Source organism: Podarcis liolepis (assembly GCF_965112155.1).
Source record: "Podarcis liolepis genome assembly, chromosome: 6".
NCBI classification, from domain to species: Eukaryota; Metazoa; Chordata; class Lepidosauria; order Squamata; family Lacertidae; genus Podarcis; species Podarcis liolepis.
The window spans coordinates 96,513,573-96,538,626 of NC_139559.1; the positions used below are offsets into that span (position 1 = coordinate 96,513,573).

General features: G+C 45.5%; 3 protein-coding genes across 3 annotated transcripts; 1 reads left to right on the plus strand and 2 right to left on the minus strand.

The window, feature by feature from the left end:
* Nucleotides 1-285: 285 nt before the first annotated feature.
* LOC310709862 (ankyrin repeat domain-containing protein 45-like) lies at nt 286-8,692 on the minus strand. Its single transcript, XM_083509906.1, has 4 exons — nt 8,320-8,692; nt 5,959-6,277; nt 5,104-5,271; nt 286-471 (listed from the first exon to the last, which is right to left on the minus strand). The coding sequence occupies exons 1-4, from the start codon at nt 8,632-8,634 to the stop codon at nt 443-445; spliced, it is 831 nt and encodes a 276-aa protein (XP_083366032.1). The 5' UTR covers nt 8,635-8,692; the 3' UTR covers nt 286-442.
* A 5,284-nt stretch (nt 8,693-13,976) lies between these two features.
* On the plus strand, nt 13,977-16,013 carry LOC310709863 (uncharacterized protein). The gene is made up of 2 exons (XM_083509907.1): nt 13,977-14,500; nt 15,492-16,013. Exons 1-2 carry the CDS (start codon nt 14,165-14,167, stop codon nt 15,759-15,761), a joined length of 606 nt encoding a protein of 201 aa, XP_083366033.1. The 5' UTR covers nt 13,977-14,164; the 3' UTR covers nt 15,762-16,013.
* A 308-nt stretch (nt 16,014-16,321) lies between these two features.
* On the minus strand, nt 16,322-24,081 carry LOC310708633 (ankyrin repeat domain-containing protein 45-like). The gene is made up of 4 exons (XM_083507268.1): nt 23,965-24,081; nt 21,758-22,076; nt 20,898-21,065; nt 16,322-16,616 (listed from the first exon to the last, which is right to left on the minus strand). The coding sequence occupies exons 2-4, from the start codon at nt 22,059-22,061 to the stop codon at nt 16,588-16,590; spliced, it is 501 nt and encodes a 166-aa protein (XP_083363394.1). The 5' UTR covers nt 22,062-22,076; nt 23,965-24,081; the 3' UTR covers nt 16,322-16,587.
* Between the last annotated feature and the right edge of the window lie 973 nt (nt 24,082-25,054).

The window sequence follows — 25,054 nt, forward strand, 5'->3', positions numbered from 1 at the left end:
AATACCAGCCCACCTCAATATATTTCATAGCTAGCCTTACCACTAAGGTAGCATTTCTATGGCAGCAGCAAACAAAAAGGATTTCCCTTCCATTGCTATCCTGATATAGCCTATGCTCTGGAATGATGGGCAAAAAGGGTCATAATGCATGAAACCTAAAAAGCAGGCAAACAGGCAGGTGACTCCAAGGAAAGTGGAGGGTGGACAAGAGATGCAATGGCAGAGGCTCAAGTTTACGTGAGCTTGAACTCACCTGACAGAACAGTGTAAGACATCAGGGCATGAAAAGATCCCTCGGCAACCAAGCAAAACCTGGTCTGATATATTTGGTTTCCTCTTCAACGTCCCTCCCTTTCCTTGGAACAGCTGTGCCTGCCACCCATTGCATGGTCAGTCAGCAATAACCCTTTTTGCAGCCCTTGTTGAGGAACATCTCTTCCCTTTAGTCACTGAGGCTGCCATGCACACTCCCTACAGAAATGATATAGAAGAGTACTCATCGTCGCAGTGTGTGTGTATGCCATCCCAATCCACACAAACTCTTCCTGGGAAGCCAACGCAACGCAGAACACAAACCAAACCAAATACAGTAAATGCAATCAAATGTATCCCACAAACACCATGTAGAACATCATCCTGACTCAGCTAAGAACTAAACATGGAATCCTTGCCAGTGACCACAGCTGGTTTTCAACTCAATTTAACTATTTAGATTTGAGGTATCCCCTGTTCAGTCATGTCTTCAGGTGGGCAAGATACTATAATTAACAAGGTAGCTTCGTGACCTCATCACAATGGAGCAAGTTCTTGACCTTGACCTTTCTCCCGTTCTCAGAGGCATACCTAGGCTCCCTTGTGCCCTTTGCAAAGAGCTGTATCGGTGCCTGGAAAGCTGGGAGAAACTGTGGAAGCCAACAAACAAATTGACTATGGGGTGAGCGAGACAGAGCTCCTGGCCTAGGAAGTGTCTCACTGAATTCAAAAGAGACTTCTGAGCAGGCATATACACGGTTGCACTATTAGGGGCACCAAATATTGGCATTGCAAAGGGCACTGCTTTAAGCCAAAGCCAGCCACTGCACATGGGGGTTGGAGGGGGGAGAGGTTCCATTTTCCCAGGTGTTGCAAGCAGTGCCAGAGAGCCCTGTCACACACCAAGGGGCTTCTGGCGGTTCCCTCACTGCGAGAAGTGATCCGGCCAGAGGAGCTTCTCAGTAGTGGTGCCTGCCCTGTGGAACGTCCTCCCATCAGAAGTCAAGGAGATGAGTAACACTATAACCTTTAGAAAACACCTAAAGGCAGCCCTGTATAGGGAAGCTTTTTAAGGTTTAATGTTTTATTATGTTTTTATATATGTTGGAAACAGCCCAGAATGGCTGGGGCACAAATAATAAAGTATTATTATTGGTCTGTCCATCTCTACTAGGGGCAAAGAGCAACCCAGCTTTCCCACCTCCCCTCACGGCTCCATCACCCTTTCACTTCAGCAGGGCAAGTTCCTCAGATTTCCTTCTTTCGCCTCTTCCTCCTCCCCTCATGCCCCAACTGTAATGTGTTGGGGACCACTATTACTGCAAAGACGGCCATGCTGAAGACAAATGCCTGCTCCTCCTGCTGCCTGAGGCAGGGAGCTGGTGAGAGCGATGATCCATAGGGAAGCCTTGGCTATGGCTCCAGCCAAGTTGGGCACAGCTAAAGCTGGGAGGAGAAAAGGTGGATTCACAGGCCCTTCCTGCCTGTGCGCACACTCACCTGTGGCACGATTTTCACTCCCCACTGGGATTGCCGCCTTGGTGGGTGCCACTTCACCAATGTCTAGGTATGCCCATTCTACAATGGCTAGCCACCGTTGGACCAGACAGGCCTTTGGTCTGAATCACTAGGACTCACACCTATGTTCCATTGTAAACTATACACTGGCCTGTATAGTACTCTGAATGTCCAGCCAGGAGAACATGATCCTTGGGTTTGCAAAAACATTCAGGCACCCACCCCGCTGTCTGATTCCAAATAAAGAAAGTTTTTTTTAAGGAACTAGGTTGGTATTACAGATAGTTTTAAGCAAAGTAAATTGTTTTAGCATTCGAGTCAAACATTGGCAGGAACTGAGTAGGAGGAAGGGTAGGGGGATATTTGTTTTGCATTAAAATGTAAAATCTATATTCAAAATCAATAATATTTTTAAAAAGTGTTATGTGACTATTCACATTTTAAAATACACATACAGTCATACCTTGGTTCTCAAACAGAATGTGTTCCAGGAGTCCGTTCGACTTCCGGAACTGTTCGAAAACCATAATAAATATTGATGTTTATCTTTCTTCACCCTTGTTTCTTCTTCTCCTTCTCCTTCATTCATTAATTAAATTTGTATACTGCCCTATACCTGTAGGTCTCATGCAGATCTTCCCTGGTGGGGTAGGAGGTACCATTTTGGACCCAAGACATTTTGGCATCTGAGGTGGACCCATCAAGTGCAGCTCAGGTGGCTAGTTTTCATACCTATATCAGAGATAGCCATCTGACCTGTACTATGCAAATATACTCATAGAATTACAGGGAAGGGGAAGAGGAGGAGCCCCCTCCCTTCTAATGAACCCCAGTACAGAATAACATAAAAATAAGAAATTAAATGCATTGAAAAAGCTCAGACTGTTGCACTACTAATAGGCACGCCACTCGTGTCCAGTGATGTGCAGTCATTGGACTAGGGAGACTAGGCTAATCCCCTAAATGTTTCCCTAGTGCCTGCTTCCCAAAGCCCGGGAAGCTTCTGCCTGGCTTAGGAAGAGAGGTGCAATGCTCCTACGGGTCCAAGAGCCCTCCTGCCACCTTCCCAAAGTCTGCCTAGCTTTAGGAAGGAGGCAGCAGAGCGCCACATCCTGTCAGAGGCCTGGGGCCTCCTTCCCAAAGCCTAGGAAGCTTCTGCCCAGCTTAGGGAAGGAGGCACAATGCTCATGGGCATGACACCAGCCCCCAACTGCCCTGGCAAGCTGGTGCCTCTGGCCCTAACTGTTCCCCACAAAAAATTCATCACACACCACTGCTAGTGTCCATTACAGCACTGCTGCAGGACACTTCCCCCTCTGCAACCAGGCGTGGTGGAAGCCAATGGGAGGATGGCAACAGCAAGACATTGCCACCCAAGTGCCTTCGAAACAATACAAATGCCACAGTACTCTCGGAAAGACACAGAAACACTCAGGCACCCACACTTTTAACCAACAAAGGCCTGTCCAGGCTGCCAACATTTTGGCATAGGACTGTGTCTTGGAAATGGGTGCTTGTTACAACAACATCAGATATATGGTGCAACGTGCTTAAATGCTGCTGCACCATAAAACCTCTCCCATGCATACCAGCACCAGACTAGCTATGCCCTGATAAAGACCATGGAGCTTTTTATACACAGCTTTCTTGCTTTTAGGATACCTAGCATCCTACAGAAAAAATCAGTTTAGTGTCTCATCTTCTGACTTTTCTTTTTCTATGAAAATCAGCAATTAAAGTGTTTTACAGCATACAGTTAAGCATTATCACATACTAATATCTGCAGATGAAGCTGCTATTAAAGGCATAGGAACAGGGGTCAGTTAAAAAGTTGGACACAGTAACTTGCACTGTGTTGGCACTCGTTTTCAGAAGCGCCTGCTGATCATGGTACATTCAAGGCTGGTCACGAGGCCATGATAATCCCTCAGTTCAAGCGCATTTGACTCGCATGATTTCAACCATACATGGCTTGAAGGTGGGATAGTTGAAATTGTACAAGTCAAGGCAGAGAGCTTAAAAGCTCTTTTCATGCTGGGTCCAATCAGGGCTGCCCAACACATAAAGAGCTTTTAAGTTCTTCACCTTGCTTGCTGGGCAAGGCCTGTGCAGCATGCTGGCTCTGGAAGGTTCTGGGATACTCCTGCAAGATTTTGTGGGACAATCTGAGTTCCTGTAAGATCTTGCACAAGCACCACTAGCCTTCTAAAGTTGCTTGCTGGGAAAGGTCTGAGGCAGTTTTAAGGTAGTGTGACTGGTTTGGTTGCACTGGTCACCGCAATGCAGGGGCCGCCATAACAATGCTGTCCACCACTGGCAAGGTGCACTCAGCTGACTGGCTCTGGTGATACTGGGGGTGCTCTTTCTCTCCCCTTCACTCACTAGCTGCGGAGCAGTTCCAAGGATTTGATTATACACAATTTTTGCTTATACAGTGGTGCCCCGCAAGATGAATGCCTTGCAAGACGGAAAACTCGCTAGACGAAAGAGTTTTCCGTTTTGGAGGTGCTTCGCAAAACGAATCTCCTATGGGCTTGCTTCGCAAGACGACAATGTCTTGCGAGTTCCTGCTGGTTTTTTCCCCTCCCCCCCCCTTTTTCTAAGCCCTAAGCTGCTTATCAGCTGATCTGATCAGCAGATAAGACGCTAAAAGCCGCTAATAGCGATAATAGCGCTAATCCGCTAATCCTTCAATGGGCTTGCTTCGCAAGACGAAAAAACCGCTAGACGAAGAGAATCACAGAACGGATTCTTTTCGTTTTGCGAGGCACCACTGTATGTGCAATTTTTGGAACCAAACCCCTACGTACGATGAGGGATTACTGTAAACCACTATGAGACTGTGTGCAAGAATGACACTGTTTTCTTTGGTTACAACTGACTGATATTTGACAGCAAATTTTATTTGTTAAGTGTCTTTTATGCTATTCTTCAAATAACAGGTGATGAGCCTGTAGTGAGAAGAAGCATAACAGAATCCATTGTTAGGAGCTGCCTTTCTAGGCTGTGAATTTTTGCAGAACTGATCTCACTGAAGGAAGATCACTAGGTGGCAGTTGGGCACCAAACCAGACAGGGTAGTTGAAAAACAAGACTGAGAGCATTGTTGTATGGATGGGGATCTAAGGCTTGGAGATCAGGATGCCACCCAATCTTGGTGACCGAGATGAGAGGCAAAGCTACGTTTTTCTGACCAAAATTCAGCACTGAATCAGTCCAAAGGATCTTCATGCAGTTCATATCATATTCATTTACACCTGTCTAGAATTATGGTCTTATCATGAGTAAGATCAGATCCACATCTCAAAGAAGCTTAGGTGTCACCGCTCTTACCTGCCCAATCCAAGAATGCAACACATTCTGTCTGCTCATATCGGCAGGCAATATCTCTAGCCTTTTCACCCCGGGAGGTGGTTGCATAAATGTCAGCTTCCAGTTCTATAAGAGTTTTCAAAGTCTCTAGTTGTCCCCAGGCTGCAGCACAGTGAAGGAGTGTATAACCTGAGAGAGTGAGCCAAATTAGAATGTGTAGTTGTATATAGAATACCCGTTTATAACATTCTCTCTCTCTCTCTCTTCATTCACAAAACAACCAAACATATCCAGCCACTTGGAAGCCAATATTTTAACCAGAATGTACCTTTAGCATCTCAATCTTGGGATTCAAACCATTCATTTATTATTATTTTTAAAAGCGGGTTATCAGCATTCATTTACAAACAGACAAGCAACTAGTGTCTACTTAAGGTTCTGGTACAAAAAGGGATTTTGTGCTCAAGATACAATGTATGTTATACATCCTTTTTTTTTAATTGTAGTCTGTTCTAAGTGATCTCTTCAAAAATGTTTCCCATTGTCCTGTCAATAATATTATAGATTTTAAAAGAAAACCCAACTTTTGCCTGCTAAACAGATGGTGCAAATTTTGTAAATAATAAATATAGGTACACCTGTCCAATGTATTCCAGGTGAAAACTGTAATGTTCTGATAATGCTTTATAGGGCATTTTATGGAAAAACAGACTTGTTATGAACTGCTTGCATGGTGTTCTGCAGAGAGGAAGGATCGCCCTCAGACAACCAGGTAAAGAGGGCTTTTTTCCCCAACTACAGAGAAAAAAGTATGAGCAGGCAAACTAGTAAAAAAAATGGGGAGTACATTTTTTGCATAACTGGTCAGTTATGTACCTCGGGCCGTCTTATCCTTCAGATCAACCCCGTATCTTGCCAGTGTCCGGATAACGTCGCTCTGCCCAGCCATACAGGTTGCATACAGCAGGCCTCTGCCCACAATATCCTTTTCCATTAAAAGCTGGTTGGCTTTTTCATGATCAGGATCTTCCAGGTCCTCAAAAATCTGTTGTACTCCCTCTGTGTCACCAGTTAGACAAGCTCTCAGGAGAGGATTGAAAGGCTTTGGTTCCTCTTGAGGCCCCAAGTTCTCGTGCTCACTTTTGTTTGCCGAGTCTACTATCTCCTCTGTTGATTCCATTTTCCTGGAATAAGCCTGAAAAGGAACAAAATGGAACCTAATTTTTGTTTGCAGGAAATTCATACTATTTGGTCAAGGACAAATCAAAAGGTTGTTAGGTCTCTAAGTATCCTTTCTTTTTGACTAGGGGATGTTGGAAGAAAGATAATAAGAAAGAAATCCATCCTAACAGCTATCAGCTCACCCACCCAGGATCACATTTTTACTTTTCCTCATTCTAGTCACACATTTTCCATCCAGATTTGTGGCTGAAAACTAATATGCTTCCCATCTTTCATGTCCACTACTAGGTTTTCCTGTGACTCCTGGGAGTAAGAAAGAATGCAGGAAAACTACTTCTGAAAAACCTTGTATCACCAGAATTACTACACTCACAGTGTGAATCTGTGCATGTTCATCCAGAAGAAAGTCCCACTGAGTTCAGTTAGTGCACATAGGATTACAAAGTTCCAACATAACTTTCTCAAAATGTGACCCACGAATATTTGATTACACTACTGGCATAACAACATGTGTTTGAAGAAGTCAGATAAAAAGGGAAGATATCAAAATATTATCTCCTGTTGCTCATAAACAATTGGGTGGAACTTACCCAATATGAACATCTAATGTTCTCTGTATTCCACAAAATCTGTAAAAAGTTTCAAAATATAATCCTTTTGCCCAAGTAATTTATCTCCTTTCTAGTTTGGTTCAAAGATACTGTTAGATGTCACCCCTCTCTCCCTGAGCTGTGCAAGATTCCAGGGGATGCATGTGCGCTATACCCAGGGAGTTTTTCCTTTTTGGGGTTTTCCCAAAGAAATGAAGTACATGCATTTGTCAATCTCATTCAAGATGTACCAAATCTATTTGGTTGTTGTTGTTTTTTTGGTATTTGTACCCCTCTTGTACAGCCTTCTCCCAAACTTGGCACCTTCCAGATGTTGGACCAAAACCCTGATCAGCCTCAGCCAGTGTGACTTGGAATCACCTGGAATGATGGGATTTGGGGTACAAAACATTTGGGAGCACCATGCTGTTAAAGGCTACTCCTGTGTTCTGCTAAGCAGTGGCGTAGCGTGGGTTGTCAGCACCCGGGGCAAGGCAAGTAATTTGCGACCCCTAACCCGTGGATTTGCGCCCCCTAACCCTAACCCCCAGATGTTGCGCCTGGTGCGGCCGGCCCCCCCTGCACCCCCCACGCTACGCCACTGCTGCCAAGACTGCCAAGTGCCAACCTCTCCATGAAGCCTTTGACATGTTCCCCACTGTGAGGAAGTCTAACTGAAATGAAGTCTTCTCCCATTTTATCCATGCCTTGTGCCCATATCTTGACAATGAGTCCCTTTTGAGGCAGAGGCCTGTCCCTTTCTTTGTTCTTTGTAAATGTGCCAGTGGGTATGTGGCTGGTGCTAAATAAATAAATAAAAATAAAATAAAATATAACCACCAAATAATTTTCTGGACACTCAGATTATCCTGCCTGCCTGATAGCAAAACTACAGGGTTTGTATTCAAGCAACTTTTTTTTTATTTCATAAAATTTATACCCCGCTTGATTCTGAAAAATATAAAGAGATAAAACAATAATTTTGAGGGAAAATTCACAACCATACTTTTGAGTACTGTATTTTAACTTTTGTATGTTTTACGAGATTAAAATCACCCCAACTTTCTAAGCATGTGGGTAGGCAGGCCTGAACAAGAATGTTTTTAGCATTCTTTTACTCAGAATAGAGCCATTAACAATTAACGACATAGGTCTACTCTGAGTAAAAGTTAGTTGACTAAAACCCCATGGTTTTTTCCACGCACTCTTTCCCCCCCCCCAGCTCATCCCTCCCCCTCCTCGCCCCGCTTTTTCTGACCTCTTCCTTCGCGCCGCAGCGCAGGAGCGGATGCCGTCGCCATGGCAACGGCGCGGGAACTCCCTGAGGCCGGAACTTCCGCGCGGCAGCTCGCCGTTCCCGAACGGACACCTAACAGGACCGGGCGGCTTCCGGCCGGCGGTGCACCCGGGTTTGGGGCGGGGGGGCTCGGGGGCGGGGTGTGTGCGCTGCGTGCGCGGCTCCTACCGGCAGTTTCCGGGACCAGCAGGAGCTGCGGGAGCCGCTGCGGTGCCGAAAGAAGCCGGGAAGGACCCTTCGAAAGGCCGCCCGCCCCCCGCCTCCGCTCCCCGCCTCCGCTGCGAGGTCGGTTCCCGAGTCAGCCGGGGCGGAGGAGGGGGAGCCGGGGGGGGCGCGAAAGGGGGAGCGCGTACAAGAGCCCCTCAGGCCAAAGGTCCGCCGGTCCCGGGGCCTGCTCCCTTCCAGCCGGGTGCTTCCCCCGTCCACCCGTCTGCAGGGCACGGAGGCAGCAGCTCTCTCCGCCTCGCTCCCGGCCCCTGGCATGCAGCGGGGTATACTGCCTCCGAACGTGGAGGCTCCATTTAGCTGTCGCCGTTGATGGACCCCCATGGATCTTGTTTGTTTAGTCATCCCGCAGACCCGCTCCTGGGCCAGAGGGGGGAAGGTGAATGGACCCTAGAATATGTCAGGTGGTTTGAGGTGGAGAAAATGGAGTTTGGGTGACCAAGCTGGAAGATGGACTTGCAGCGGCTGAGGGCGGGGGGGATACAGTGCGGCTGCATCGGACCAAGGAGGCGCTGAGTACCGTGGGATTTATTTAGTTACTTTATTTTTTGGCCTTCGAGGATGCATCAATTTGGATCCTGGGCTTTTAGAAGATTTGCCTTCTCTGACAGCTTCCCAAACTTCTGCAGTGATTGGCTGCATAATCCTTTACATGCCTACGCAGAACTAAGTTCCATTAAATCAAACGGGTCTTGCTTCCAGAAATCAGTGGATAGGGTTGCTACTTTAGATGGCCTGCACACGTCAATCTCTTTGGGAATCTGAGATTCACTCTGTTGGTGCCCAGTTTCAGCATCCCATGGAGGTTATCTGATACATTTTTGGGTAGGAAAGTGGAATTTACAGCCTGCAGGCCAATCTTGGCCCACCAGGGGGCCCAGTGAGGTCATTTCCCCCAGACCATGCCCACCCACTATCAGCTGACATCACTGCTGATGGAAGGAGGGAACAGAGGTTAATTCTGCACTGGTGGCATACCCTGTTCCCAGTAGGGAACAGGACCACACAACCTAGGCAGCAAGATTTAGTCCCTGCTTTTCAGCCTTTTTAAACCAATGGTATTGATTATTTAAAGGCAGAGCATTGAGAGACTTACATACCTGTGGAAGGGATTTTAACAGGTGGGTGGGACAGCCTACCTGTTAGTCATGTGATACCCTAATCACATGTGACCCCAACCACCTGTCAAGTTTGTCCTAATGAGGATCTGTCCCTAGCCCAATTTTTGGGAAACCTTGATTTTTCCAGGGCTGAAAAAGTGCTAGAATTCTATTCTGCAGGTGCTGTTTTGGTATAGAATAGGTAAAGCATTTCAAATTCTTAGGTGTTGTAATCTAACTTTTAGGAACCTTTGTGGTCACTCATCAATTTCTTTTTTTGTCCAGTCCTGTTGACCTCAATGGATAAAATGAATAGAAGGCAGGGATTCTTGATTATTCAGGGTTTGTGAATTACCTCAACTTCATAGCAAGGTGAGTGGCTGTAAACATGGTTCGTTCACCATTCTCTGTTTTCTTTTAATATGAGTTATGATAGCTGAAATGCTTTTTAATGTTTTAAAAAGCATAATTGGACGTGGTACTTTTACTTTGGATATGGTAATGGATAAGTATAAAGTTCTGTTTCAGATAGACTCTGCCCTGATGTTCTGACTACTAGATAAGGAGAGTACTGTATATAAATTTTTTTAATCCTTTTTCTAATAACTCTTTCATTGTACTTTTATATTGGCAATAGTATTGCATATAACAGCCAAATTCTTGTATGATAGACTCCTTGGGGATACGTATTAGGAAAGGGGCTTTCCTGAACTGCCTGTGTCTTCCGTGGGACTGCAAGTGTGGTGGCCTTGTGTTTGGAGTATCAGACTGACTCCTAGGAGAGCAGGGTTCAAATACCCATTGCGTCATGGAGTTTTCTGGGTGACCTTAGTCCAGGGGTGGCCTATCTGGTTTGCCGCCTGAGGCAAAATGGGAAGGTGCCACCCTGCACGTGTGTCACCCGCGCCCCCTTGCTGCCCCTGCCAAACCCTTGCTCACCAGGGGTGCACAGTTGTGGTTGCAGTGAGGTCTTGCAAGAGGGTGCAGAGGCCTCCAGAGACTCTTGTGTAATCTCTCCAGAACAGGCTACATTCAAGCCTTTTCTAATCTAGAGGTTTCCACATACTTATCTCTCCATCCAGGCAGGTAAGATGCAATATCACAGTTCAATGCACTCAAGGGGCAAGTGGTGGATTAGGCCTATTGGTGGAGGTGATAATGCCGTTTACCTGCCTAGAGCCAGTGTGGTGTAGTGGTTAAGAGCGGTAGTCTCCTAATCTAGGAAACTGGGTTCGCTTCCCTGCTCCTCCACATGCAGCTGCTGGGTGACCTTGGGCCAGTCACACTTCTATGAAGTCTCTCAGCCCCATTCACCTCACAGAGTGATTGTTGTCGGAGAGGAAGGGAAAGGAGATTGTTGGCCGCTTTGAGACTCCTTAGAGTAGTGATAAAGCAGGATATCAAATCCAAACTCTTCTTCTTCTCTTCTATTATAACCCCTAGGCTAGATTATCATAACACATTATATGTGGGGCTGCCTTCGCATGTGATTCTGAAACCGCCATTAATTCAGACTGCAAATGAAAGATCTCCTAACTGGGACCTGGGGTTGGAAAGGTATCTTTCCTTTGCTTAAAGAACAACACTGGCTTCCAGGCCTATTTCACACTGAGAGCCAGTGTGGTGTAGTGGTTCAGAGCGGTAGTCTCATAATCTGGGGAACCGGGTTCGCGTCTCCGCTCCTCCACATGCAGCTGCTGGGTGACCTTGGGCCAGTCACACTTCTATGAAGTCTCTCAGCCCCACTCACCTCACAGAGTGTTTGTTGTGGGGGAGGAAGGGAAAGGAGAATGTGAGCCGCTTTGAGACTCCTGAAGGGGAGTGAAAGGCGGGATATCAAATCCAAACTCTTCTTCTTCTTCTTCTGTTGGCAAGGGAGGGGGTGTGGTCTGGAGAGCGTTCCAAGAGCCAGACACACAGACCTGGAGGATGGCGTTAGACCCGTGGCCCTGAGGTTGCCCACCCTGACTAGGTCTTCAGTTCAATCTGAAATGGGAACTGAATGCCCTTTTGTGAGTTGTGATGTTATTGTATCTCTCCTATACAGTATAAATACATACTTTGGCTTCCTATGGAAATGAACTTGCAAGACAAGACACACCAAAGAGAAGCTAGGCAAAGGAGGCCTTAGATTATGAGTCCTGGACACCCTTCAACTCTCTTCCTATAAGTACTCCCAGGATGTACAGAGCACTGAAACACACACAGCGTGGCCACTTTCAGATGATCATAATTCGCTCAATAAGCCATCATGTGAATGAGTCTTGGCCCCCGCATGCAAGTCCCCCAGTATGCTTCACTCCTCTGTCCATGTGCTCCGGCGAACAAACCAGGAAATCCTCTGTTAATGATAATTTCCTGTTATGTCTGAACTGGGAAACTTTGGTTAATTGCTTTGGACCAAACCAAGATATGAAGCCATCCTTTCAATTCAGCTTCATATTCCAACTTCCTCAGAAGCCATTAACTCTCACTTGTGATGAGCAAAGTACTGTCGCTACATGGGGGGCACAAGGGTCATTTGTATCTTGGTTTACAGCTGAATTCAGCCAGGGTCTCTCTACCATTCACCATGGAGTCTTAGTTTATATTTGCATAATCTTGAATTTTTAAAGACATTGATAAGAGTAGAATTTAAATAAAGTCAATTTTCTGTAATGTTGATTACTAAAAAATCTCATTTTGCTTCAAAACCCAGCACACTAATTATTTAACACTTAACAAAACTGAGATAAGTCTTTAACCGTACAGAAAAAATGAACAACTTTTAATAAATTTTCATTCTAGGCCATGCTTTTTTGTTATCTATGAGATGCCTTGTCTAATATTATTTTTAAATGCTTCTATGTTACTGCATTGACTGACTGATTTTTGTTGTGTAACAAAAATCAGCTTGTACAACGAGACTTCTAGTTTCTCTTCTTCCCCCTACAGCCCCTCAAATGCCCCCATAATTTGCTCTAGAGCAGGGATGGCGAACCTTTTAGAGACTGAGGTGCCCAAACTGCAGCCCAAAACCCACTTATTTATCGCAAAGTGCCAACATGGCAATTTAACCTTAATACTGAGATTTTAGTTTAGAAAAAACAACTCATACATTAACATCTTTTGTCTTAAATGAAAAACACAATAGCAGAGCTTTCAATGATACAAACAACTTTTTTTTTGAAAGGTAAAGGTTTGCATTTCGCATGCTTTTGAACAATTAATGTGATTTTTGCTGTTGTACGCATGCTGATAATTTGTCTAACCTTGCTGAACTCAAGGCGGCTTACTTCCGACTAGGAACAACAGACTGGCAGGAGGCCCTGGCACATCAAAAGTCAGCACCTGCTCAGCCGCTTGCCAGGGTTACCACAGCTCTAAATGCGCCCAAGAGCAGAGCAGGAAGGCGGGTTCGGGCGCAACGGAGCTTGATGGTAGGGAGGCGGAGCCAGCTCAGAGGCGGCCGTCAGGTTGGGTTGCGACGGCAGATGGGCTTGATCGGTGACTTGAGTAGCGGTGGTGCAGGCTTTGGACGGAGTGGCAGTTTCCTGGCACAAGCCCTCCCCCCCCACACACCCCTGGGCAGCCCCGAGGGTGAAAACGGTGCCCTAGCAGTGCTGGGACCATACTGGAAGCCGCCAGAAGTCTCCTGCAGTGCTGGAGTGCCAGTTTTACCTCCTAGCTACGGCCCTGCTTGGGGGGACGACACACGTGCCCACAGAGAGGGCTCTGAGTGCCCCCTCTGGCACGCGTGCCAGAGGTTCGCCACCACTGCTCTAGAGTGTTCCCCAGCCCTGTGGAACAGATTTTCAGGGTGTGCAGAGATTGCCAAGGTGAAGGGAGGAAAGGAAGGAGAAGCTACCTTGCTATGTTGGATCTCATTCAGGAGTAATAAGACTCATCCAAATGACTATGTAGTATCCCTTCACCTTGCAATTGCATACATCCTCCAGAATTCATAAGCCAACTGTACTATTATATTATGTAAAGGTAAAAGGTAAAGGACCCCTGGACGGTTAAGTCCAGTCAAAGGTGATTATGGGATGTGGCGCTCATCTTGCTTTTCAGGCCGAGGGAGCTGCTGTTTCTCCACAGACAGCTTTCTGGGTCATGTGGTTCAACAGAACACCATGATGAGTGCCAGAGCGCATGGAAACGGCATTTCCCTTCCTGCCACAGCAATACCTATTTATCTACTTTCGTACTTCTAGGTTGGCAGAAGCTGGGACAGAGCAATGGGAGGTCACCCCATCGCACACATTCAAACTGCCAACCTTCCAATCAGCAAGCCCAAGAGGCTCAGACCACAGCGCTACCCATGTCCCTCTGAATTATCTGACAAATGTAAAGTAAGCTTTTGAAAATTCCCAGTTTTATAAACTCTCCATACTTTGCACTGAGAAAAGTGCTACTGAGAAAAATCTTGCAATCATAATGACATCATAGAAGCTTTCATATATAAAGATCAGGATCCCCCTTTATGACATCACAGAACCCTTCCCCAGCTGATGGGTTGATTATATTCCCTGCATTCAAATCTCTCCAGTGCTCAGGCTGAGAGCTTGGTCATGATGGAAGGATTTATTTGATTTATTTAAATCTTTTTTTAGACAATGAATATGAGCTTAAACAGTTATTTGCTACGATTCCTACACAGGGAGCATCAATTAGCAGAAGACATTTCTTGCTGAAAATTTCACAGAATGTTTTCTCAAGGTCCTTGTCAGGTTTCTCTCCTTTGGACAGTCTTATTGTTTCAAGATGTTATTGGCTTTTGTGAACGACCAGCTTGGACAAGAGTTGCTTGGGAAATGACTCTACAGGATCTGGAACTACTGGCGACTAAACAGCAATCTAACTGTTTTCGTGATTCAATGTGTCAAGTATGCCATTGTTTTACTGGCTTAGGACTATCCAAAGAGTCTCTAGAAGTTGTGTATGCTGGTTGTAAAGTAGCATTCCTCATAGTGAGTGGTTTAGCTGTCCACTACTTGTTTACCAAACTGAAACTGAAATTGACACTGGCGAAACCCACAATGGTAAGATATTCTCAATTAGCACATTGTCTGGCTTTAATTTCTGACCTTTAACTCAGATTCCAATTTAATAGAAAAATATATGTAAAAAAACAAACCATGAGTCTTAATGCTGATCCCAGTCAGAAGTACTTTCTAAGTAACATGTGTCAGGACAAGGTGAGCACAGCCACACTATAAATCTACTGGTTTTATTTAACATCAGTTTCCTCTACAGAACCCTGGAAGTTGTAGTATGAGCTGACAATTCTGTGAGAGATCCTTAGCACTCTCAGAACTGTGATTTCACTAATTCTTTGCAAGGACAAAACCATGTATAGTCTGGTGTGTAGATATGCCCAATGTGTACTTTGTACACAAAAAAAAAACTAAATTTTGAACAACTGAACCACCTGGGACTCTAACTACAGTGAACTGGCTAAATATGTGCCTAATTTATACTTTTACCTACTTATACCTACTTATATGTTAAAGAATCAAGTGATCTCGCTATCTAATAAGCTCAGCTTTCACAGAACAGCAGATAGAAGATCAATGAGCATATAGTGGTACCTCGGGTTACATACGCTTCAGGTTACATACGCTTCAGGTTACAGACTCCGCTAACCCAGAAATATTACTTCAGGTTAAGAACTTTGCTTCAGGCTAAGAACAGAAATCATGCTCCGGCGCTGTAGCGGCAGTGGGAGGCCCCATTAGCTAAAGTGGTGCTTCAGGTTAAGAACAGTTTCAGGTTAAGAGCGGACCTCCAGAACGAATTAAGTACGTAACCAGAGGTACCACTGTACTACCATAAAGCCAAAGGGATGTTGTTTTTTATGCCACAGGGTCAAATCCAGAACAGCAGTCTAAGACCAGGAGTACAGGGATTTCAGACATCAAATTCCTCTTAAAAGGCATAATAGCAGGGTCAGTGAAAGAGATGGCAACACTATTTAACTTGTAAATGGCTTTCGATGCAAAGTATTACTCCCTGTTTTTCCATTTTTCTCAGCCCTGTAGGACAATTGTCCAAGCACCTGCATTTCCAGTTGCTACCAAAGTGAATGATGAATACACCCACAACATGGACAAAATGCTCTACAGGCTGGTGGCGAACACTTCCAAGATGATGAAATACATGAAGCATGTTGCTCACCGTTACAAGAAAGAAGTCAAATACCGCAAATTAAGCAGAAAGAGCAAAGCAGATGAATTTGATGAAGACGAACAGTTCTTTCCAATTTGTCCCCACAACCACAGCTCCAGTGGAGGAGACACATAATGCATGAAACCTAAACCCCAGGTTCTTCCCTGCTATGTTCAGCTCTTCCTTTCACAATCTTTCCAATCATACACTTAAGTCAACAGGGTAACACAATAAATGGCGAAAATCTCAACATGCTTGATCAACCTTTTTGAGAAGAATTTAATGAAGAATCTTGTGGATGATTGAGGTGAAAGAGGCCCAAATGAAAGGCTATTAAACATTTATTTAAAAAAAAATCTACCCAAAAATTAAAGCCTGTATCTGATATGCTGTGATTCTTCCATATGACCCTGCTGTATTAAGCAACTTCAGTTTTGCACAATTAGGATAAACAATGCTACATTTGTCTGTCAGAAGATTCCTTTTTCACTGGTAACAAAAATACTATGTTAGCAATTAAATACCAGCCCACCTCAATATATTTCATAGCTAGCCTTACCACTAAGGTAGCATTTCTATGGCAGCAGCAAACAGAAAGGATTTCCCTTCCATTGCTATCCTGATATAGCCTATGCTCTGGAATGATGGGCAAAAAGGGTCATAATGCATGAAACCTAAAAAGCAGGCAAACAGGCAGGTGACTCCAAGGAAAGTGGAGGGTGGACAAGAGATGCAATGGCAGAGGCTCAAGTTTACGTGAGCTTGAACTCACCTGACAGAACAGTGTAAGACATCAGGGCATGAAAAGATCCCTCAGCAACCAAGCAAAACCTGGTCTGATATATTTGGTTTCCTCTTCAACGTCCCTCCCTTTCCTTGGAACAGCTGTGCCTGCCACCCATTGCATGGTCAGTCAGCAATAACCCTTTTTGCAGCCCTTGTTGAGGAACATCTCTTCCCTTTAGTCACTGAGGCTGCCATGCACACTCCCTACAGAAATGATATAGAAGAGTACTCATCGTCGCAGTGTGTGTGTATGCCATCCCAATCCACACAAACTCTTCCTGGGAAGCCAACGCAACGCAGAACACAAACCAAACCAAATACAGTAAATGCAATCAAATGTATCCCACAAACACCATGTAGAACATCATCCTGACTCAGCTAAGAACTAAACATGGAATCCTTGCCAGTGACCACAGCTGGTTTTCAACTCAATTTAACTATTTAGATTTGAGGTATCCCCTGTTCAGTCATGTCTTCAGGTGGGCAAGATACTATAATTAACAAGGTAGCTTCGTGACCTCATCACAATGGAGCAAGTTCTTGACCTTGACCTTTCTCCCGTTCTCAGAGGCATACCTAGGCTCCCTTGTGCCCTTTGCAAAGAGCTGTATCGGTGCCTGCAAAGCTGGGAGAAACTGTGGAAGCCAACAAACAAATTGACTATGGGGTGAGCGAGACAGAGCTCCTGGCCTAGGAAGTGTCTCACTGAATTCAAAAGAGACTTCTGAGCAGGCATATACACGGTTGCACTCTTAGGGGCACCAAATATTGGCATTGCAAAGGGCACTGCTTTAAGCCAAAGCCAGCCACTGCACATGGGGGTTGGAGGGGGGAGAGGTTCCATTTTCCCAGGTGTTGCAAGCAGTGCCAGAGAGCCCTGTCACACACCAAGGGGCTTCTGGCGGTTCCCTCACTGCGAGAAGTGATCCGGCCAGAGGAGCTTCTCAGTAGTGGTGCCTGCCCTGTGGAACGTCCTCCCATCAGAAGTCAAGGAGATGAGTAACACTATAACCTTTAGAAAACACCTAAAGGCAGCCCTGTATAGGGAAGCTTTTTAAGGTTTAATGTTTTATTATGTTTTTATATATGTTGGAAACAGCCCAGAATGGCTGGGGCACAAATAATAAAGTATTATTATTGGTCTGTCCATCTCTACTAGGGGCAAAGAGCAACCCAGCTTTCCCACCTCCCCTCACGGCTCCATCACCCTTTCACTTCAGCAGGGCAAGTTCCTCAGATTTCCTTCTTTCGCCTCTTCCTCCTCCCCTCATGCCCCAACTGTAATGTGTTGGGGACCACTATTACTGCAAAGACGGCCATGCTGAAGACAAATGCCTGCTCCTCCTGCTGCCTGAGGCAGGGAGCTGGTGAGAGCGATGATCCATAGGGAAGCCTTGGCTATGGCTCCAGCCAAGTTGGGCACAGCTAAAGCTGGGAGGAGAAAAGGTGGATTCACAGGCCCTTCCTGCCTGTGCGCACACTCACCTGTGGCACGATTTTCACTCCCCACTGGGATTGCCGCCTTGGTGGGTGCCACTTCACCAATGTCTAGGTATGCCCATTCTACAATGGCTAGCCACCGTTGGACCAGACAGGCCTTTGGTCTGAATCACTAGGACTCACACCTATGTTCCATTGTAAACTATACACTGGCCTGTATAGTACTCTGAATGTCCAGCCAGGAGAACATGATCCTTGGGTTTGCAAAAACATTCAGGCACCCACCCCGCTGTCTGATTCCAAATAAAGAAAGTTTTTTTTATGGAACTAGGTTGGTGTTACAGATAGTTTTAAGCAAAGTAAATTGTTTTAGCATTCGAGTCAAACATTGGCAGGAACTGAGTAGGAGGAAGGGTAGGGGGATATTTGTTTTGCATTAAAATGTAAAATCTATATTCAAAATCAATAATATTTTTAAAAAGTGTTATGTGACTATTCACATTTTAAAATACACATACAGTCATACCTTGGTTCTCAAACAGAATGTGTTCCAGGAGTCCGTTCGACTTCCGGAACTGTTCGAAAACCATAGTAAATATTGATGTTTATCTTTCTTCACCCTTGTTTCTTCTTCTCCTTCTCCTTCATTCATTAATTAAATTTGTATACTGCCCTATACCTGTAGGTCTCATGCAGATCTTCCCTGGTGGGGTAGGAGGTACCATTTTGGACCCAAGACATTTTGGCATCTGAGGTGGACCCATCAAGTGCAGCTCAGGTGGCTAGTTTTCATACCTATATCAGAGATAGCCATCTGACCTGTACTATGCAAATATACTCATAGAATTACAGGGAAGGGGAAGAGGAGGAGCCCCCTCCCTTCTAATGAACCCCAGTACAGAATAACATAAAAATAAGAAATTAAATGCATTGAAAAAGCTCAGACTGTTGCACTACTAATAGGCACACCACTCGTGTCCAGTGATGTGCAGTCATTGGACTAGGGAGACTAGGCTAATCCCCTAAATGTTTCCCTAGTGCCTGCTTCCCAAAGCCCGGGAAGCTTCTGCCTGGCTTAGGAAGAGAGGTGCAATGCTCCTACGGGTCCAAGAGCCCTCCTGCCACCTTCCCAAAGTCTGCCTAGCTTTAGGAAGGAGGCAGCAGAGCGCCACATCCTGTCAGAGGCCTGGGGCCTCCTTCCCAAAGCCTAGGAAGCTTCTGCCCAGCTTAGGGAAGGAGGCACAATGCTCACGGGCATGACACCAGCCCCCAACTGCCCTGCCAAGCTGGTGCCTCTGGCCCTAACTGTTCCCCACAAAAAATTCATCACACACCACTGCTAGTGTCCATTACAGCACTGCTGCAGGACACTTCCCCCTCTGCAACCAGGCGTGGTGGAAGCCAATGGGAGGATGGCAACAGCAAGACATTGCCACCCAAGTGCCTTCGAAACAATACAAATGCCACAGTACTCTCGGAAAGACACAGAAACACTCAGGCACCCACACTTTTAACCAACAAAGGCCTGTCCAGGCTGCCAACATTTTGGCATAGGACTGTGTCTTGGAAATGGGTGCTTGTTACAACAACATCAGATATATGGTGCAACGTGCTTAAATGCTGCTGCACCAGAAAACCTCTCCCATGCATACCAGCACCAGACTAGCTATGCCCTGATAAAGACCATGGAGCTTTTTATACACAGCTTTCTTGCTTTTAGGATACCTAGCATCCTACAGAAAAAATCAGTTTAGTGTCTCATCTTCTGACTTTTCTTTTTCTATGAAAATCAGCAATTAAAGTGTTTTACAGCATACAGTTAAGCATTATCACATACTAATATCTGCAGATGAAGCTGCTATTAAAGGCATAGGAACAGAGGTCAGTTAAAAAGTTGGACACAGTAACTTGCACTGTGTTGTCACTCGTTTTCAGAAGCGCCTGCTGATCATGGTACATTCAAGGCTGGTCACGAGGCCATGATAATCCCTCAGTTCAAGTGCATTTGACTTGCATGATTTCAACCAAACATGGCTTGAAGGTGGGATGGTTGAAATTGTACAAGTCAAGGCAGGGAGCTTAAAAGCTCTTTTCATGCTGGGTCCAATCAGGGCTGCCCAACACATAAAGAGCTTTTAAGTTCTTCACCTTGCTTGCTGGGCAAGGCCTGTGCAGCATGCTGGCTCTGGAAGGTTCTGGGATACTCCTGCAAGATTTTGTGGGACAATCTGAGTTCCTGTAAGATCTTGCACAAGCACCACTAGCCTTCTAAAGTTGCTTGCTGGGAAAGGCCTGAGGCAGTTTTAAGGTAGTGTGACTGGTTTGGTTGCACTGGTCACCGCAATGCAGGGGCCGCCATAACAATGCTGTCCACCACTGGCAAGGTGCACTCAGCTGACTGGCTCTGGTGATACTGGGGGTGCTCTTTCTCTCCCCTTCACTCACTAGCTGCGGAGCAGTTCCAAGGATTTGATTATACACAATTTTTGCTTATATGTGCAATTTTTGGAACCAAACCCCTACGTACGATGAGGGATTACTGTAAACCACTATGAGACTGTGTGCAAGAATGACACTGTTTTCTTTGGTTACAACTGACTGATATTTGACAGCAAATTTTATTTGTTTAAGTGTCTTTTATGCTATTCTTCAAATAATAGGTGATGAGCCTGTAATGAGAAGAAGCATAACAGAACGCACTGTTAGGAGCTGCCTTTCTAGGCTCACTGTGAATTTTTGCAGAACTGATCTCACTGAAGGAAGATCACTAGGTGGCAGTTGGGCACCAAACCAGACAGGGTAGTTGAAAAACAAGACTGAGAGCATTGTTGTATGGATGGGGATCTAAGGCTTGGAGACCAGGATGCCACCCAATCTTGGTGACCGAGATGAGAGGCAAAGCTACGTTTCTCTGACCAAAATCCAGCACTGAATCAGTCCAAAGGATCTTCATGCAGTTCAAATCATATTTGTCTAGAATTATGGTCTTATCATGAGTAAGATCAGATCCACATCTCAAAGAAGCTTAGGTGTCACCGCTCTTACCTGCCCAATCCAAGAATGCAACACATTCTGTCTGCTCATATCGGCAGGCAATATCTCTAGCCTTTTCACCCCGGGAGGTGGTTGCATAAATGTCAGCTTCCAGTTCTATAAGAGTTTTCAAAGTCTCTAGTTGGCCCCAGGCTGCAGCACAGTGAAGGAGTGTATAACCTGAGAGAGTGAGCCAAATTAGAATGTGTAGTTGTATATAGAATACCCGTTTATAACATTCTCTCTCTCTCTCTCTTCATTCACAAAACAACCAAACATATCCAGCCACTTGGAAGCCAATATTTTAACCAGAATGTACCTTTAGCATCTCAATCTTGGGATTCAAACCATTCATTTATTATTATTTTTAAAAGCGGAGCGGGTTATCAGCATTCATTTACAAACAGACAAGCAACTAGTGTCTACTTAAGGTTCTGGTACAAAAAGGGATTTTGTGCTCAAGATACAATGTATGTTATACATCCTTTTTTTTTAATTGTAGTCTGTTCTAAGTGATCTCTTCAAAAATGTTTCCCATTGTCCTGTCAATAATATTATAGATTTTAAAAGAAAACCCAACTTTTGCCTGCTAAACAGATGGTGCAAATTTTGTAAATAATAAATATAGGTACACCTGTCCAATGTATTCCAGGTGAAAACTGTAATGTTCTGATAATGCTTTATAGGGCATTTTATGGAAAAACAGACTTGTTATGAACTGCTTGCATGGTGTTCTGCAGAGAGGAAGGATCGCCCTCAGACAACCAGGTAAAGAGGGCTTTTTTCCCCAACTACAGAGAAAAAAGTATGAGCAGGCAAACTAGTAAAAAAAATGGGGAGTACATTTTTTGCATAACTGGTCAGTTATGTACCTCGGGCCGTCTTATCCTTCAGATCAACCCCGTATCTTGCCAGTGTCTGGATAACGTCGCTCTGCCCAGCCATACAGGTTGCATACAGCAGGCCTCTGCCCACAATATCCTTTTCCATTAAAAGCTGGTTGGCTTTTTCATGATCAGGATCTTCCAGGTCCTCAAAAATCTGTTGTACTCCCTCTGTGTCACCAGTTAGACAAGCTCTCAGGAGAGGATTGAAAGGCTTTGGTTCCTCTTGAGGCCCCAAGTTCTCGTGCTCACTTTTGTTTGCCGAGTCTACTATCTCCTCTGTTGATTCCATTTTCCTGGAATAAGCCTGAAAAGGAACAAAATGGAACCTAATTTTTGTTTGCAGGAAATTCATACTATTTGGTCAAGGACAAATCAAAAGGTTGTTAGGTCTCTAAGTATCCTTTCTTTTTGACTAGGGGATGTTGGAAGAAAGATAATAAGAAAGAAATCCATCCTAACAGCTATCAGCTCACCCACCCAGGATCACATTTTTACTTTTCCTCATTCTAGTCACACATTTTCCATCCAGATTTGTGGCTGAAAACTAATATGCTTCCCACCTTTCATGTCCACTACTAGGTTTTCCTGTGACTCCTGGGAGTAAGAAAGAATGCAGGAAAACTACTTCTGAAAAACCTTGTATCACCAGAATTACTACACTCACAGTGTGAATCTGTGCATGTTCATCCAGAAGAAAGTCCCACTGAGTTCAGTTAGTGCACATAGGATTACAAAGTTCCAACATAACTTTCTCAAAATGTGACCCACGAATATTTGATTACACTACTGGCATAACAACATGTGTTTGAAGAAGTCAGATAAAAAGGGAAGATATCAAAATATTATCTCCTGTTGCTCATAAACAATTGGGTGGAACTTACCCAATATGAACATCTAATGTTCTCTGTATTCCACAAAATCTGTAAAAAGTTTCAAAATATAATCCTTTTGCCCAAGTAATTTATCTCCTTTCTAGTTTGGTTCAAAGATACTGTTAGATGTCACCCCTCTCTCCCTGAGCTGTGCAAGATTCCAGGGGATGCATGTGCGCTATACCCAGGGAGTTTTTCCTTTTTGGGGTTTTCCCAAAGAAATGAAGTACATGCATTTGTCAATCTCATTCAAGATGTACCAAATCTATTTGGTTGTTGTTGTTTTTTTGGTATTTGTACCCCTCTTGTACAGCCTTCTCCCAAACTTGGCACCTTCCAGATGTTGGACCAAAACCCTGATCAGCCTCAGCCAGTGTGACTTGGAATCACCTGGAATGATGGGATTTGGGGTACAAAACATTTGAGAGCACCAAGCTGTTAAAGGCTACTCCTGTGTTCTGCTAAGATTGCCAAGTGCCAACCTCTCCATGAAGCCTTTGACATGTTCCCCACTGTGAGGAAGTCTAACTGAAATGAAGTCTTCTCCCATTTTATCCATGCCTTGTGCCCATATCTTGACAATGAATCCCTTTTGAGGCAGAGGCCTGTCCCTTTCTTTGTTCTTTGTAAATGTGCCAGTGGGTATGTGGCTGGTGCTAAATAAATAAATAAAAATAAAATAAAATATAACCACCAAATAACTTTCTGGACACTCAGATTATCCTGCCTGCCTGATAGCAAAACTACAGGGTTCGTATTCAAGCAACTTTTTTTTTATTTCATAAAATTTATACCCCGCTTGATTCTGAAAAATATAAAGAGATAAAACAATAATTTTGAGGGAAAATTCACAACCATACTTTTGAGTACTGTATTTTAACTTTTGTATGTTTTAAGAGATTAAAATCACCCCAACTTTCTAAGCATGTGGGTAGGCAGGCCTGAACAAGAATGTTTTTAGCATTCTTTTACTCAGAATAGAGCCATTAACAATTAACGACATAGGTCTACTCTGAGTAAAAGTTAGTTGACTAAAACCCCATGGTTTTTTCCACGCACTCTTTCCCCCCCCCCAGCTCATCCCTCCCCCTCCTCGCCCCGCTTTTTCTGACCTCTTCCTTCGCGCCGCAGCGCAGGAGCGGATGCCGTCGCCATGGCAACGGCGCGGGAACTCCCTGAGGCCGGAACTTCCGCGCGGCAGCTCGCCGTTCCCGAACGGACACCTAACAGGACCGGGCGGCTTCCGGCCGGCGGTGCACCCGGGTTTGGGGCGGGGGGGGTTCGGGGGCGGGGTGTGTGCGCTGCGTGCGCGGCTCCTACCGGCAGTTTCCGGGACCAGCAGGAGCTGCGGGAGCCGCTGCGGTGCCGAAAGAAGCCGGGAAGGACCCTTCGAAAGGCCGCCCGCCCCCCGCCTCCGCTCCCCGCCTCCGCTGCGAGGTCGGTTCCCGAGTCAGCCGGGGCGGAGGAGGGGGAGCCGGGGGGGGCGCGAAAGGGGGAGCGCGTACAAGAGCCCCTCAGGCCAAAGGTCCGCCGGTCCCGGGGCCTGCTCCCTTCCAGCCGGGTGCTTCCCCCGTCCACCCGTCTGCCGGGCACGGAGGCAGCAGCTCTCTCCGCCTCGCTCCCGGCCCCTGGCATGCAGCGGGGTATACTGCCTCCGAACGTGGAGGCTCCATTTAGCTGTCGCCGTTGATGGACCCCCATGGATCTTGTTTGTTTAGTCATCCCGCAGACCCGCTCCTGGGCCAGAGGGGGGAAGGTGAATGGACCCTAGAATATGTCAGGTGGTTTGAGGTGGAGAAAATGGAGTTTGGGTGACCAAGCTGGAAGATGGACTTGCAGCGGCTGAGGGCGGGGGGGATTCAGTGCGGCTGCATCGGACCAAGGAGGCGCTGAGTACCGTGGGATTTATTTAGTTACTTTATTTTTTGGCCTTCGAGGATGCATCAATTTGGATCCTGGGCTTTTAGAAGATTTGCCTTCTCTGACAGCTTCCCAAACTTCTGCAGTGATTGGCTGCATAATCCTTTACATGCCTACGCAGAACTAAGTTCCATTAAATCAAACGGGTCTTGCTTCCAGAAATCAGTGGATAGGGTTGCTACTTTAGATGGCCTGCACACGTCAGTCTCTTTGGGAATCTGAGATTCACTCTGTTGGTGCCCAGTTTCAGCATCCCATGGAGGTTATCTGATATATTTTTGGGTAGGAATGTGGAATTTACAGCCTGCAGGCCAATCTTGGCCCACCAGGGGGCCCAGTGAGGTCATTTCCCCCAGACCATGCCCACCCACTATCAGCTGACATCACTGCTGATGGAAGGAGGGAACAGAGGTTAATTCTGCACTGGTGGCATACCCTGTTCCCAGTAGGGAACAGGACCACACAACCTAGGCAGCAAGATTTAGTCCCT

Excerpts from the sequence above, each read along its gene's own strand:
- LOC310709863 (XM_083509907.1), top strand. The coding sequence starts at position 14,165 with ATGTTTTCTCAAGGTCCTTGTCAGGTTTCTCTCCTTTGGACAGTCTTA. Across the intron at positions 14,501-15,491 it reads CACTGGCGAAACCCACAATG|CCCTGTAGGACAATTGTCCA; the intron begins GTAAGATATTCT and ends CATTTTTCTCAG.
- LOC310708633 (XM_083507268.1), bottom strand. The coding sequence starts at position 22,061 with ATGGAATCAACAGAGGAGATAGTAGACTCGGCAAACAAAAGTGAGCAC. Across the intron at positions 21,066-21,757 it reads GAAGGATAAGACGGCCCGAG|GTTATACACTCCTTCACTGT; the intron begins GTACATAACTGA and ends TCACTCTCTCAG. Across the intron at positions 16,617-20,897 it reads TGCATTCTTGGATTGGGCAG|GGAGTGTGCATGGCAGCCTC; the intron begins GTAAGAGCGGTG and ends TCATTTCTGTAG.
- LOC310709862 (XM_083509906.1), bottom strand. The coding sequence starts at position 8,634 with ATGCCAGGGGCCGGGAGCGAGGCGGAGAGAGCTGCTGCCTCCGTGCCC. Across the intron at positions 6,278-8,319 it reads GCTGGTCCCGGAAACTGCCG|GCTTATTCCAGGAAAATGGA; the intron begins GTAGGAGCCGCG and ends GTTCCTTTTCAG. Across the intron at positions 472-5,103 it reads TGCATTCTTGGATTGGGCAG|GGAGTGTGCATGGCAGCCTC; the intron begins GTAAGAGCGGTG and ends TCATTTCTGTAG.